At 36.2% G+C, this 15,740-nt stretch overlaps 1 protein-coding gene across 1 annotated transcript in view; it reads right to left on the reverse strand.

Moving 5' to 3' along the window:
* LOC126483951 (zinc finger protein Xfin-like) overlaps positions 1-15,740 on the reverse strand; it is a 345,327-nt gene that overhangs the window by 97,814 nt on the left and 231,773 nt on the right. Inside the window, exon 11 of the mRNA XM_050107239.1 lies at positions 13,132-13,266. Coding sequence (XP_049963196.1) covers positions 13,132-13,266 — 135 coding nt within the window. The remainder of the gene's footprint in view (positions 1-13,131; positions 13,267-15,740) is intronic.

Raw genomic sequence — 15,740 nt, forward strand, 5'->3', positions numbered from 1 at the left:
TCATACATTTCTTCAATTTCTTCGTCATCTGCAGAGCTAGTAGGCATATAGACTTGTACTACTGTCGTAGGCGTGGGCTTCGTGTCTATCTTGGCCACAACAATGCGTTCACTGTGCTGTTTGTTGTAGCTTACCCGCATTCCTATTTTCCTATTCATTATTAAACCTACTTCAAGTTAAGTACTGTTAATTTGATTTATAGAAATAAAACTACTACTGTTATTTGCTTGAATGGTTGTATAGCATTCCAAGAACACAGCATCCCTTAGGCACCCTATAAGAGACAAGTAGGCAAGACCCAACAACTGGCAACGAGGATGGGATTCGAATCCATGTGTGCATAGAACATTTTCTTCCATCCATCCTTCGTTCCTTCCTTCCGTTACCAAGCTGACAATTTCTTGATGGCTCAGGATGTGTCCTATCAATGAATCCCACTTTTTTGTCATGTTGCACTATACAGTTCTTTTTTCACCAATTTGATTCAGTACATCTAAAAATTGTTGTACCTGGTATTTGTATGAGTTTATTAATTCCAGTTGTCGTTTACTGACATTGTAGTCTTAGGATATTACTCTGTTCACAAGAAAATTTACATTCAAAGCAAGTTGCCAATCTTTGCACCACTTTGAAAACTTATCAACATCTGACTGAATATTTGCGCAATTTATTTATTTCTTCTTCTTCTTTCGATTTCGGCCATCTTTGGACCACGTTCAACAATTCACTTGCCCGGCTTTTTGATCTTTTTTTCTCTCTTCCCAATATTTCCTCATCATTTTCGAGTGGTTCCTCCTCCGCTCTTCCGACCATTTCCTGTTATTATTCTTTGGTTTCGTTTCTTCTGGAAAACACTTAATTTCGTTCACTATTTGTCTAAACTTTTCCCTGTCCCTGATTGACTCACGGGTGACATTAAAATAGGCCAAATCCTTTTTCACCATCTGTATCCATTTATTGTTGGTTTTTTCGTTCCTGTTACTATGTTCAAACACTTTTCTTGTTAGTCTGTTTCCATCCATCCTCGACAGGTGACCATAAAACGTTAGTCTGCGTTTACGCATTGCCTCACTCACTTTCTCAATAGTTTTGTATATTTCCTTATTACTCTTTAGCTTGTACTCTTCTCCAATCTTTCTCGGTCCTAATATTTTTCTCAAAATTTTCCTTTCTTTCTTTTCCATGTTTTCTATTTCCCCCTTTTTGTTAAGAGTTAGGCACTCCGATGCATACAGGCATTCTGGTCTAATGACAGTTTTATAATGTCTTAATTTAGCTTGAATCGAAATGTTTTTTTTGTTATATATGTCTTTGGTTTTTTGAAAAGCAAATTCCATTTTCCTTGCTCTCGCCTGGTTTGCACTCTTGTCTAAACCATTCACTTGAATTATTTCACCTAAATACTTAAATTTTTCTACTCTCTTAATATTGCCGTATTTAGTAATAAGATTTTTCTTGTTATTTCTATGATTAGACATATACACGGTTTTTTCAAATGAAATCTGCAGTCCAGCTCTGGCCGAAACTTCTTGTAGTTTCTCCAGGTAGTTCTGAGCTATTTCTTCGTTTTCTGTAACTATTGCCAGATCGTCTGCAAAAGCTAAACAGTCCACTTCTATTTTTTCTTTTTTTGTTCCAATTCTGATGTCATTCTTGGTGCCTTTGAGTTCTTCTTTCCATATTCTCAATATCTTTTCCAGTACGCAGTTGAAGAGGATTGGGGATAAACCATCACCTTGTCTAACACCTGTTTTAATTTCGAACTTCCTTGAAATTTCACCCATAAATTTAACTTTGGCCTTACTGTTTGTTAGCGTCTGTTTGATAATTTGAATTGTTTTCTTATCGACCCCAAATTCTTCCAATACTTTCAGTAATGTTTCTCTATCTACCGAGTCGTATGCTTTTTTGAAATCTACAAATACTATTGCAAATCTCTGGCCTCTTGAGATTCTGTAACGAATTAGTGTTTTCAGGTTAAATATTTGTTCAACACAGGATCTACCTTGTCTAAAACCTGCTTGATATTCACCTATTTTTTTATCCAGAACTGGCTCCACGATTTGAAGTAATTTCCTTGACAAAATTTTGTATCCTACTGGTAGTAGCGAGATCCCTCTATAATTATTAACATTCATCTTATCCCCCTTTTTGTGTAGTGGGTGTATCAGGGCACACTGCCAGTCTTCAGGAATTCTTTCTTCGTCCCAGATCTTCTTAAACATATGTTCCAAAACTTGTGGGAGGTTGGTATCCATTATTTTTAGGATTTCTGGTACTATGGAGTCTTCACCTGGGGCTTTATTGTTTTTTAGACTGTGTATTATGTGTTTTATTTCTTCAGCGTCTGGAGGTTTTGACTCGGTATTAGTATTTCGGTGGTTTTCAAAACTCATTTTATCTTTGGGTGGTTCACAATTTAGTAGATTCTCGAAATATTTTGCTAATATTTCACAATTAGTCTTGTTTGTCAAACCTAGCTTGTTCTCTTCATCTTTAAAACATAAATTTGTGGATTGGTATTTGGTTAGCTGTTTTCTAAAAGTTTTGTAGAAATCTCTAGAATTATTTCTTTTAAATTATTTATTTATTTATTTATTTTTATTTTTTTTTCCAGCAAGTACTTCGCTATACGAGGTGTGTTCAAAAAGTAGGGTGACTTTATATTTTTATGAAAAAACATTTACTTATTCATGAATATTCATGTTGTCCCCTTCAAAGTAATGCCCTCAGATAAAATACTTGTGCCAATGCTTCTTCCAATCCTCGAAGCACTTACCATAAGCACAATTGGCTGAGTGGGTGGAGCAACATCCTAGACAACCAGTAAAATGTAATGCCAGGGTGGATGGCTGAGTAGGAGATGAGGAAAACTAGTAGCAATTAGTAAGAGAGCTAAGCAGCCAAAAAGTAGTTACACCTGCAAGCAAAACACTTATTAAGGCAACAACCAACTACATGCCATAGTTATGGTATAGTAAAACTCAGTACACGGGAAGAATAGGAGGATGGACCTAAGCGTGGTAGATTTTTGTGAAAGAAAATGTGATCTATTAACCAGGCCAGCAAGGAAGAGAGGTTACATAATCAATTTTTAAAGCAGGATCATAATGTAAATGAGAACTGCAATACTAATGAGGATCCTGTAGAGAATGGTGGCGTGAACACTGTAAATGGGGAAAATGTAGCAGGACTGTACATCAATAGACGTGAAGTGGTGCAAGATTTATTAGATTAACCAGATCCTGAAATTATTGTAGAAACATCAGGATACCTGTTACCACAGATTGATATTTTTGATGAAAATGTTTACTTGATAGTGGTTTGGATGTATATGTGGTGTCAAAGAAGTTTGTGGACACTCTCTCTAATCGGAAAGTTTCCAGGATAAACATTGTTGTAGCTACAAACAAAAATAAAAAATCAGTAACCCATGAAATAATGTTACCTGAAAAATTCCGAGATGTACAACTGTACCAGAATTTTCTTAGCATCTAAAGCTTGATTGTGGTAATGTTTGTTGGAGCAGATTTTACACAAAGATAAAAAGGAAAGGTAAATTCTGGAAATAATGAGGCTGTCATTACAGTAGATAAGAAATTTTTGCAGACAATATTAATAGGAACCTGGAATTTTCACATATGGAGGCATTATATACGTGGGCTATTCAAAAAATAAGATGACTTTTCAAATTGCGTGGGCAGCATACATTCGATTATTGATCTTTTTTTTTTTTTTTTTTTTTTTTTTTTTTTTTTTTTTTTTTTTTTTTTTTTTTTTTTTTTACATTTCCCGAACATATGTTCACAGTTTCTTCAAGTGTACAACATACTTCATTTGTTTTTGACAGATAGAAAGGTTAGACATGTCTTAGTATGCTCAGCAATTTTCCATTATTATAAAAAATGGAACAAAGAATTTGCATCAAATTTTGTGTGAAAGATGGAATCAAGTGCTCTGAAACACTTGAAATTTTGACAGAGGTATACTGTGAGTCTGCTTGTCTGCTTTAAGAAAAAAAAAAAAAAAAAAAAAAAAAAAAAAAAAAAAAAAAAAAAAAAAAAAAAAAAGAGAGAGAGAGAGAGAGAGAGAGAGATTACAAGTGCACAAGCACTTCTAAGATGGTCAAGAAGATGCCAATGACGAACCTCGCCCTGGACACTCCAGCACATCAATAACAGATGATAACATCGAATTTGTGAAGAAAATTGTTTTGGAAAATCATCAGATTGCCGTAAGAGAAGTTTGTGTGGACATTGGCATATTGGTCAGCTCATGTCATGCAATTTTTTTTCCGATGTTTTGGACATGAGACATGTGTCAGCAAAGTTTGTTCCAGAACTTCTCAATTCTAATCAGAAGAACCGTCACATGAGCATTGCTAAGGAGATCTTGAATGACGTAAATGATGATCCTGATTTGCTCAAAAGGCCTTGGCGTAGTGCATCCTGAATTTTTGCCTAATGTCATGTGGTCAATAAGGAGCATTACCTTAACATTATGCGCCATTTGTGAGAAGCTATACGCAAAAAACGTCTATAACAGCAGAAAAGCAGTTCATGTCTTTTTGCATCACGACAATGCACCTGCTCATTCACTGTTGCTTGTGAGAGATTTTTTGGCTAAAAATAAAATGAAAATCATGCTTCAGGCACCATATTCACCGGAATTGGTCCCCTGCGACTTTTCCTGTTTCCAAAACTGAAGAGACCTATGAAAGGACTAAGGAAATAAAAACTGCATTGCTGGAAGTACTCAAGGCAGTATGAAAAACTGCTTATGGGGAGTGCTTTGAGGATTGGAAGTAGTGCTGGCACAAGTGTATTGTATCTGTGGGTGATTACTCTGAAGGGTACAACATGAATATTGATAAATAAATAAATAAATAAATATTTTTTCATAAAAATATAAAGTCACCTTACTCTTCGAACACACCTCATATAAGGAAGTACTTGCTGAAAAAAAGTGGTACAAATATTAAGTCAGATGTTAATAAGCTTCCAAAGTGGTGCAAAGATTGGCAACTTGCTTTGAATGTAAATTCTCTTGTGAACAGAGTAATATCCTAAGACTACAATATCAATAAGTCACAACTGGAATTGATAAACTCATACAACTGCCTCGTACTGAATCAAATTGGTGAAAAAAGAAATGTATAGCACAACCTGACTAAAAAATGGGATTCATTGATAGGACACATCCTGAGCCATTGTCAGTTTGGTAATGGAAGGAAGGAAGGACGGACGGAAGAAAATGTGTGTGTGTGTGTGTGTGTGTGTGTGTGTGGGGAGGGGGGGGGGATGATGCTCCTACAAGCAGCATTTTACCATCCCTCAGCCCTATTCTGCTATCCCTCCACCTCCCTACACCAGCCTCCACCTGATCACCACCACCCACACTGCTTCTCACATCAAATTCAGTTGCTCACAGTCTGGCATCAGCAGCCAGAGATAGTGGTCATGGGTGTGTGAGCTGTGCCTGCATGAGTGTGTGTGTGTGTGTGTGTGTGTGTGTGTGTGTGTGTGTGTGTGTTTGTGTTTGTGTAGCTTACTTGTTTGATAGTCTTTTTGTTGTGCCCATTTGTGACTCTACATCTCCGCTATACAATGGGAAACAGTCTGTCCTTTTCATAATATTGTTAAGGAAACAACTTAGTCACAGAAACAGTGGACAATTTAGCACATTTAGGAAAGATAACAACAATGACAATTTAGACAGCAAAAGAAATAAAAAGAAGGATAAAAATGGCTTTCAGTGCTTGTAGTAAACTAAACAAGGCTATCAAAACAAAGTTCCTAACTGTATCACCAGTTTTGGCTTTGGACTTCAAATGCAAAATCAATAAGAAAACTAAGGGTTGTCCAGTGAGCAATGGAGAGACCCATTCAGGAAGTTGTTGGAAGATACTGGAAGAACAGAAAATTCAAAAAGGAAACAGAGCAGAATGGAAGATATAATTAAAAACACTGGAAATTGAAAGGAGATGTGTGGGACAGGAAGTGAGGTAGAATGAAACTAAATGGAGGAAGAAAGAGGTAACAGTGGATGTCAAATGGCTGATGCTAATGATGATGTTGAAATGTGTTACATGAATAAGTAATTTTTACAACCCACCAGTAGTCCCAGTATAAAATCACCATCTTACATATGTCAATACTGCCAGTTCTGGGGTGGTACTGTAGAATCTATGTTAGTACCAATAGACAGAGAGGCAAGCACGATGAAAAGCGCTAGCTTCCATAAATTAATCAGTAAGTATACACCAAATCTTCTCCAACATCTTTGTCAGTTGTTGTAATTTCAGCAGCTAGAAAAGAACTAAAATAGGAAGATGAGAGTTTAATGTTCCATCAATGACGTGGTAATTAGAGACAGAGCAGAAACTCAGATTATGAAAGGAAAGGGAAGAAAACCAGTCACGCCCATTTTGAAGGAACCATCCCGGCTTCCTCCCTCAGCAATTTCGGGAAATCACAGAAAACCTAAATCTTGAAAGCCAGACTGTGATTTGAACTGTCGTCCTCCCGAATGCAATTCCAGTGTGCTAACCACTGCTCCACCTCACTTGGTACAAAAGAGGTAGGCACTGGATTTATCAAAAATTTTCCATATCGTCAATTAATATGGCAGTGCAAATAGAACTACACTGACTCTACAATTGTAGGACAAGTATTTACAGGATATACCTATACCTTCCATCAACTTTTGACCTTTTACGATTTGGAGCAGTGTGTGTGCCTCAACAATATACGTATCCGTACTGTAGGCGCACCCACAATGGAGGGGTATTTGTTGGGAGGCCTGACAAACATGTGATTCCTGAAGAGGGGAAGCAGCCTTTTCGGTAGTTGCAGGGACAACAGTCTGGATTTTTGATCTGGCCCTGTAACATCAACCTACATGGCTTTGATGTGCTGGTACCACAAAGGGCTGAAAGAAAGGGGAAACTACGACCCTTACTTTTCTGAGGGCATGCAGCTCCACTATATGGTTAAATTATCATTGCATCCTCTGGAATAATATATTCTGGAGGTAAAAAAGTCCCCCAATCACATTTCCAGATGGGAACTACTCAGGAGGTTGTCAGTATCAGGAAAGCAAAATTGGTATCCTATGAGTTACAGTACAGAATAGTAGATCCCTTAATGGTTACGTAGGGTACAGAATTAAAATGGGAAATTGATTGGTCGAAGATAGTATTAGTGGAGTGCAGTGGCAGGATGAACAGAACTTCTAGTTATAACACCATAGATCTAATGCTGTACTGATTTATTTTGCCTTTTGCTTGATGTTTAATGTCAAGAAGTTGAGTTTCTGTAAATATTTTGATTGCACTGATAGCACAAGAGTGTTCGCTTTTTTCCTTTGATGTCATGGTTTGATTCTATGCAATGTAGTGTATCTATCACTTAAATTCTTTGTCTCATTTGGAGGGAACAAAACTTAATGTATATAATTGTAGTTTTGTTTAAATAATTTTTTTGTTGTATAAATGTCAATATGTGCAAAGGTTCTGTTTTATTTAATGTGTTTGGTTGCTGTTATGTAAACTGCTGATCTTCACTTAGGGTTCTTAGTTATTTTGTATGTGAAAGGTGTTGTGGTTCCCCTCGGGAACGAAAGTATGTAGCGCGCGCAAAATGTGGTGGGCATGGACAGAAAGGTGGAACCACGAGCCAGTCGGGCACGAGCTACCAAACTATCAACTGCTCATGTAAAAGTTGTGTATTGTGCTAGTTGTGAGAGAGGCTTTTCCTGACACTTTCCAATGCCTGGGATGGATGGATAAAGAGCTGGAACTATTCTGGAATTGATATCTATCATCGCCACCAAGAAATGACAGAGTCCTGCAATCCTACCTGCAAATCCACCTACCAACATGGACTTGCCACCACATTGCACAATCACTGTGATGTACAGTGAAGGATTAGCTCATTGGATGTTTTAGTGTGCTCAAATATAAGGTAACTTATAAATGAATTTATGTACCTACCTTGATTTTTTTCTTATCACATCACCTCTCAGGTTCCTCTCCATTTGAACTATGATTACCGAGTGTCCTTGTTGTGGAAAAAATGAAAGCCTCAAAGCCAAACAGTTAATTACATAATGTTGTTTGATATTTGGTAAGAAGGCAGTATTCAGATTTACTGTGGATTTAGTGAAATTGTGGGAGGTAGTAAATGTAGTTTTTTGAAAGCCTCCCAGTGATTGAAACAGTACCAATTTAAAGTTTTGTGGACTTTCAAAGTTACCTATTTCATCATTGACTTGAAAGTAAAAGACTATGGTAATAAAGACAATTTGCTGTTACTTTCAAAAATTAATAGTTCTTAAAACTGAGGCTTATAAAGTTTTCCTTAGTTAATGATCATAGTGCTGCCTGTAGTAAATTTTAAAAGGTGAATCAATTTCTTGCAAATTTGTCAACTTTGTGTCTCACTACAGTAAAAGTCGTGAACTTCATTTGTGGAAAGTTATATACTTGGGTTTGCTAAGTGTTTGTTTCTCTTGTGTATTGGAAGTGGATATTAATAGTGTAACATGATCCACAGTTTGTCTATTGTGCTCATGCTAGGTAACATGTAACATAAAGAGAACTCTATCTATGAAAACAGTAACTTCTTTTATTCAGAGGACAGTGAGAAATGGTTTGCTAGTGAAATATAATTTTTTCATGTCAGATAGAAAAGTAATTGGTAAAAGAGAGACTAAACCCATACTCAATTTATAATTTTATAGTAAATATTAATAGTAATGTTATTGACACCATTCAGTTTGAATAAGCCCTGAAGGTAATAGTGTGTATTGTTATCTGTTATATTTATGCAAATTGTTTGTTCTGCTCTGTCAGCTTCAACCTTAACGTGAACATATGCAGATGCCAGAGTTCATTGCACTTTCATGTGACTAAAGTATAGGCTGCGTTTACCCATTGAAGATACTTAATTTCAGTTTCTTGAACAAGAATGTTACTCATTCTTATGCCTAATTAGGCTGGCGACCGTTGTTATTATTATTGGGACACTATGGATAGGTAAATTATTGTTTGTTACTGTTCAAATATTTACATAATTCTAACTTTCACTTCCGATAAGCCACCTCCGTTTGGTATATCAAGGTCAACACAACTTATTTCCATTTAGAGGGTAACACTGCTCTGCTTGTTTATATTGCAATTGCTTTAATAAAATTGATTTCATTTATACGAACTACCTCCAGCTTTGAGGTTATGGTATAAAAGTGGCAGGCGGTAGTGTTATATGTGGCTTTTCTGTGACAGGACTATTTGTTCTGTTGGGGCATAGTACGTAATAAACCAAATTTGGTATTTGATTGTACAAGCTGCGTAAAACCGGTTGCAGTGTTATATGGTCATGACTTACAGGGTTATACTGTAAATACCAAATCAAATACAGGTAACGCAGAAGGAGGTCTAACAATGCATAAAAAAAAACAGGAATGTGGGAAAGTCACAACAAACAGTGTAGTAAATGCATTATCATAGTCAAGACAGACACAAAACCATCACCCACCACAGAAGTACAAGTTCACAGGCCAACTCGCTCTGCAGATGAGGAAGAGGCTGAACAATGTATGATGAAATACAAAAATTATTCAGATAATTAAGGGAGAAGAAATTTTAACTGTGATAGAGGACTGGAATTTAATAGTAAGGAAAGGAAGAGAAGAGAAAATAGTAGGTGAATATGGACTGGGGAAAGAAATGAAAAAGGATGCCCCCTGATAGACTTCTGCACAGACTGTAACTTAATCATTAGTTTAAGAATCATGAAAGAAGATTGTACATGTGGAAGAGATCTGGAGACACCAGAAGGTTTCAGATTATTTATGTAATGGTGAGACAGAGATTTCAGAACCAGATTTTAAACTGGAAAACATTTCAAGGGACAAACATGGTCTCTGACAACAATTTATTCATTGTGAACCGTTAGTTAAAACTGAATAAATTGCTAACAAGTAGGAAATACAGAGATGAGATGTGGATGAGTTGAAAAAAATCAGAGATTGTTGGGACTTTCAGAGGCAGCATTAGGCAACGATTGACTGAAACAGGGGAAAGGAAAATAGAAGACAAATGGGCAGCTATGAGAGATGATATATTGAAAGCAGCAGAGGATCAAATAGGTAAAAAAAGACAAGGTCTAGTAGAAATTCTTGGACATCACAGGAGATGTTGCATTTAATGGATGAAAGGAGGAAATATAATTGTGCAGCAAATCAAGGAGGTGTCTAAAAACTGAGACTGACAGAAACTGCAAAATGGTTAAGCACAAATGGCTATAAGACAAACATACAGGATACAGAAGCATATACAGGATGATAAAAAAGTGTCAAGTATTTTGAGAGATGTTAGTACACACCCAAACAATAAAAAAAGGTCCTGTAAACTTAGTCTCTAAGGAACATAGCTTAAGAGCCGGGTCATTCAATGCCAAGTTATCTAAAGGTTCCCATGTGACCATCATGGGTTTTGATAAAATTTTGTATGAACTTTCACACATGCTCTCAATTTCACAATCATCAATTCAATACGTGTGGAGATATGGTCATTTGAATAATCCCATAGCACAGTCTTCAACTGTGCACAAAAGTTTTCGGCAGCTTTTGAGGCAATATCTATGGCAATATTTTCTTGAAAGAAACAAAACTTGGGCATCTTTTACAACATTTTGCACTCTCTAAAGTGAAATAATAAAGACCTCTCAAGCAGTTTTGATATGGATAAATTAAAGTAAAGTTGGCTGATAAAAATACACATTTAAAAAAGAAAAAAGAAGTGTAGTTTGGTTTTTTATACCTCTGGAAGTAATAGCAGGATACCGTATTTACTCGAATCTAAGCCGCACTCGAATCTAAGCCGCAACTGAAAAATGAGACTCGAAATAAAGGAAAAAAAATTCCCGAATCTAAGCCGCACCTGAAATTTAAGACTCGAAATTCAAGGGAAGAGAAAAGTTTTAGGTCGCACCTCCAAATCGAAACAAAGTTGGTCCAAGGTAATATGAGACAAAATTTAGGTCGAATGAATGACGATACAGCTACAGTAGTTTGGTTCGAGTCGTAAGCTTAACAGTTACGCTTTACCAGGTAGCCATTAGCGAAACAATGGGAAGAGACTGCTATTTGTTGTTGCTTACATTGCTGCTTTCTTTGATAATGATCAACAAGAACCAAATAATAGACTGCATATGATAGAAGATGTTCTGAACGAGAGTTTCGTGAAAATTTTTCTCCGTTTGATAATCTTTGCGGCCGCTTCTTTAGTACATAAAATTCTGCACAGAAATTAGAGTCATCTTAGATTTAAAAATCTAGTCAGTTGCCATGCTTCATTTCTGACTGTATCACTATTAGGCATAAGAATAATACAAATATAAACATGACACGATACGTATATTCTTCCGTGTTTGCTGTTGTATCACTCTAGTTTCATAGTTTATTAGGCAGACAGGATTTAAATGAGATAGCAGCAAACACGAAAGAATACATGGCAAAATGTTTATATTCGTATTATTCTTATGGTGAAGAGAATACTGCATGTGATTCACATTTCATCAGGTTTCTATTAGCAACCATCTCTTCTCACAGGTAGGAAAAAATTCAGAACGTAGAGTTGGCAATATTGACAAACATCCCAGTCTTGCCAGTAGGATTTTCATAGTACATTGAAATTCTGCTACATTCGAAGATAAACAATACAGAATTTGTATTTACTTCATTGGATAATGTATGAAAATGCAGTGGTCGAAACTAGGGGCGGAGAAAAAAAGCTCGTGTTCCACCTTTTTTTTTTTAATTTATTTCTGACGCAAAGATTTTGGCGCCAGTATTTATCTTTGTGCCTACAAAGCATGCCTGTGTAGTGCTACATATATCCGACAGCAGAAGTTAGTTGTGGCGGCACCTACCAACATTTTTCAGAACTTCCGCTTGATTTGCACTCGATTCTAAGCTGCAGGCGGTTTTTTGGATTACAAAATCCGGAAAAAAAGTGCGGCTTAGATTCGAGTAAATACGGTAAACCTAAAACTTGGCACATAATAACTTACCAACACAAGGTTTTAGAATATAAGATTTTAATCTCCTACTGCTTTCCAATTTTTTTCAAACTGATGGCAATGTTGATGATTTTTGTAAAAATGTCAAAAAATGGGTACTTTTCTTTTATCTCACTTTCACAAAGAGAAAGAGAGAGAGAGAGAGAGAGAGAGAGAGAGAGAGAGAGAGAGAGAGTCTTCTGTAAACTCTTTTAAAGCATTTTCGTTACAAGATGGTGTTCTACACCACCTAAAAAACTGGAATTGGTTTTCCGATGCTAGCGTGTAAAACCCTGACATATGACAAGGTGGAGGTGCATTGAAATTGCACCTATATTCCACTGGTACTCAAATTAAATCTGATTTCTGATTAAGAGTTCTTAACAAAGCTGGCCAAGACAAATTCAGTTCTCACCAAAAGCACTTAACACAAAACAAATTCTGACCAGCAGTGACAGCAACTACTTTCATATGCATAGAGTTTACATTTTAATGGAAACTTTAGTTCATTGGAATAATCTTATGGTATCTGTTAATATTATACTTCTCTTTGAAGTGAAGTTAACTAAACTGGAAACTCATGAAATCTGCCAAAAAGTGTTCTACAGTTCAACAGAAAGTAAGTTTCAATGTAGCCACACAACTTCATTTTTTACCTCATATCAGAATTCTTTGTGGCACGAGACATGCCTTAAAGAAAGGAATGGTGTAGCCATCGCCTGTTTCATTTACTTGACTCCCATGTGTTTCATTCAGCTTGCATTAAATGAACGCTGTGTATATACAGTAAGGCACACAAATATGTGTGATGAAGACTGTGATTGTCAAGGATGGACCACAGTTTCAGTTGGCTGAGGATGGCAAAGTAAATTAGCCAAAGCTTTGCTAAAAAAAAGTCAGGTCAATAAATTGAAGTATGTAATAAAACTCTGGAAAAGCTATGTCAGACTGGCCAAGTGGAGTTTTCAACCCCACTCCTTAAAACACAAGTTCACTGTCTCAATCACTGAGACCCTTTTGTTAAGTTGAGGGTGATACTATAACTACAAAGACAATCTGAACTGCTTACCTTTTGATCTGAATGCTTTTTCATGTGACTCTTCAGCTCAATATACAAAGAAAATGTTGAATCACAAAACTGACATGCATACGATCGCTGCAGAGTTGGATAATCGACAGTCTTCTCAGACGCTGCATCATCAGCCTAAAGAAGAACAGGATACACTATCATTTTACTTGCATAGACAAATAATAAAATCTCTAGTAACATTAAAATACCCCGACAGGAACTTGAGGTATTCTGCTTTTGTATTCAGCACCACAGAAGACTACAATTTTAACTGAAAGATATAAAATGAGAACTACACTTTTAATGTGATTCGTTGTTATACCAATGGTACTGGTACTGCTTGTGACAACTGCAACACCATATAAGGATAGGAATAAATTAATAAAATTTATTCCAATTATGAACTACAGCATTCCAACACAATAATGAAATATATAAGGAGAAGTTAAAAATCACTATTTTCCTTCTTTTTTTTTTTTTGGGGGGGGGGGGGGGGGGGAGGGAGTGAGAGGGGGGGAGGGGGAGTTGAGGGAGTAGGGGCGCATATGAAGACATCAAGATAAATTTTTATTCAATATGTGAGCCCTAGAGTTATTTGAACTTGTGTTATGATAATGATAATTCCAGGATGCAAAATAAAAAAAATTACAAAATGAACAATGGTTGATTTGTAGGAACACCAGGAGAGGCCAGAAAAATTGCGTAAAATTTCACTCCTCTTTTAGTTATAGTGCACACACACACACACACACACACACACACACGCACACACACACACGCGCGCGCGCGCACACACACACACACACACACACACACACACACACACACACACACACACACTTGCATAGTATTAGCAAACAATACTCTCCGACAAATACATATTACATAATATTAGATTTTTAAAAACATACTCGCCCAAAACACACACACACACACACACACACACACACACACACACACACACTTGCGTAGTATTAGCAAACAATACTCTCCGACAAATACATATTACATAATATTAGATTTTTAAAAACATACTCGCCCAAAAGTAATGATTTACATATGTACCAAAATTTATTCCTAACTGAAGCCCAAATAAAATTTGATTAGTAAATGATAAAGCAAAAAATAAAGTGAAATGATTGATTTTTAGCAACAACACGAAATCGATGGATATTACAAAATGTTGCATAATTTGGGATCTTTCCTGTCCCTGTGTAAAAATGTAGGGTGGTAGTTTACTGACACTGGTAACTAATAGTTAGTGAGTGCTGAAACTGCATTTTGATGTTTTTCTCACTGCTGAGAATTGCGTATTACCTTAAAATGACGGCTGATTTCCTCAATAAAGAACTACAGTTTTAGATGTTAGTTCACACGAAAGTACTCTACTTCCAATGATCTCCATTGCTGTAACAGTTTTAATTGGTGGTATGACATTTCCTGATACTTTTTCACAATATAAAATAAAAAAGAGATGTTTTTAGATCTTTAATACAGTGCATCAACTAAACTACATATTTCCACAGTACGATAGTATAAATTCTACTATTACGTCACGCGCCCTCTCCTACGATAGGCTGAAAGGGGAAAACCGAGTGGGCACCATGTTGATTTATTTGTGTGTGAAGTTAAAGGGCCATACTTGATGACTCATGTTTTTACTTGCATGCTACAATAAACATCCAGTTTCATTGATACACTGTGTCACTTTGGTACAATGTGTTGTGGAAAAATAATAGGAAGTCTGAGGTCATCAACTGAAATCATTATCCATATTCCCAGTTAAAAGTGAAGATTGCTTCATTATTTTGGGAAAATGAGTCTTGGTAATGAAACCAGCAAGCTTTTGAGAAATATGAAGGAATGAACATTTAGGTCAGAGATGAACGAAACACACTGGGCTGCACCATCAAATTAGGTTAACAATTCTTATGGCCACAGATTCCTGTATTCTGTGTTCACACCTCTAGGTTAATGTTTCAGCCAAGAGATGATAATCAACTTTATTGATGTTGACATGGCAAAACAGACTGTTGTGTGTACCCATAATGTCAATTAACAACCGTGTAAGACTTGCTGGAGGGAAACAAATCCCTTTATAGCTTACTGGAGAAGCAACTTTCCAGTTATCCGAATATATAGACAATGGTGTTTTACTGAACATAAAGTACACCAAAAATAAGTTGTCAGAAACCAATACCACAACTGTAAACAAAATACAGTATCTAACATTTGGTGGTTGAAAATTTTCAAAATTTCAGGATTCCTTCCATTATCTCTCGCATTATGAATGCTATAACTCCATAGCAAAAAATAAACATAATGATAAATTTAAAATCTCGCTATCCTTAAGCCCTCAAGGAAGGAATCTGAGTAAGTACTCAAATGCACAGAATGTCTGCAGTGGCAGTAAACTCAAGTATGTACATCTTGTGTTTATTGTTGCTGCAGTAACATTTACAGTGCTACTGTACACACAATTTAACATTCCCAAAACCTATTCTGTGGCATAATTATTTGCAAGTAGAAATAGAGTAAATCTTGGTGCACTTCTGCATGTTTCTTGTTGGTTTATTTATGCAATTAAACAACAATAAAAGAAATGTGTT

The sequence above is a fragment of the Schistocerca serialis genome, chromosome 6 (assembly GCF_023864345.2).
Source record: "Schistocerca serialis cubense isolate TAMUIC-IGC-003099 chromosome 6, iqSchSeri2.2, whole genome shotgun sequence".
In the NCBI taxonomy this organism is placed as follows: Eukaryota; Metazoa; Arthropoda; class Insecta; order Orthoptera; family Acrididae; genus Schistocerca; species Schistocerca serialis.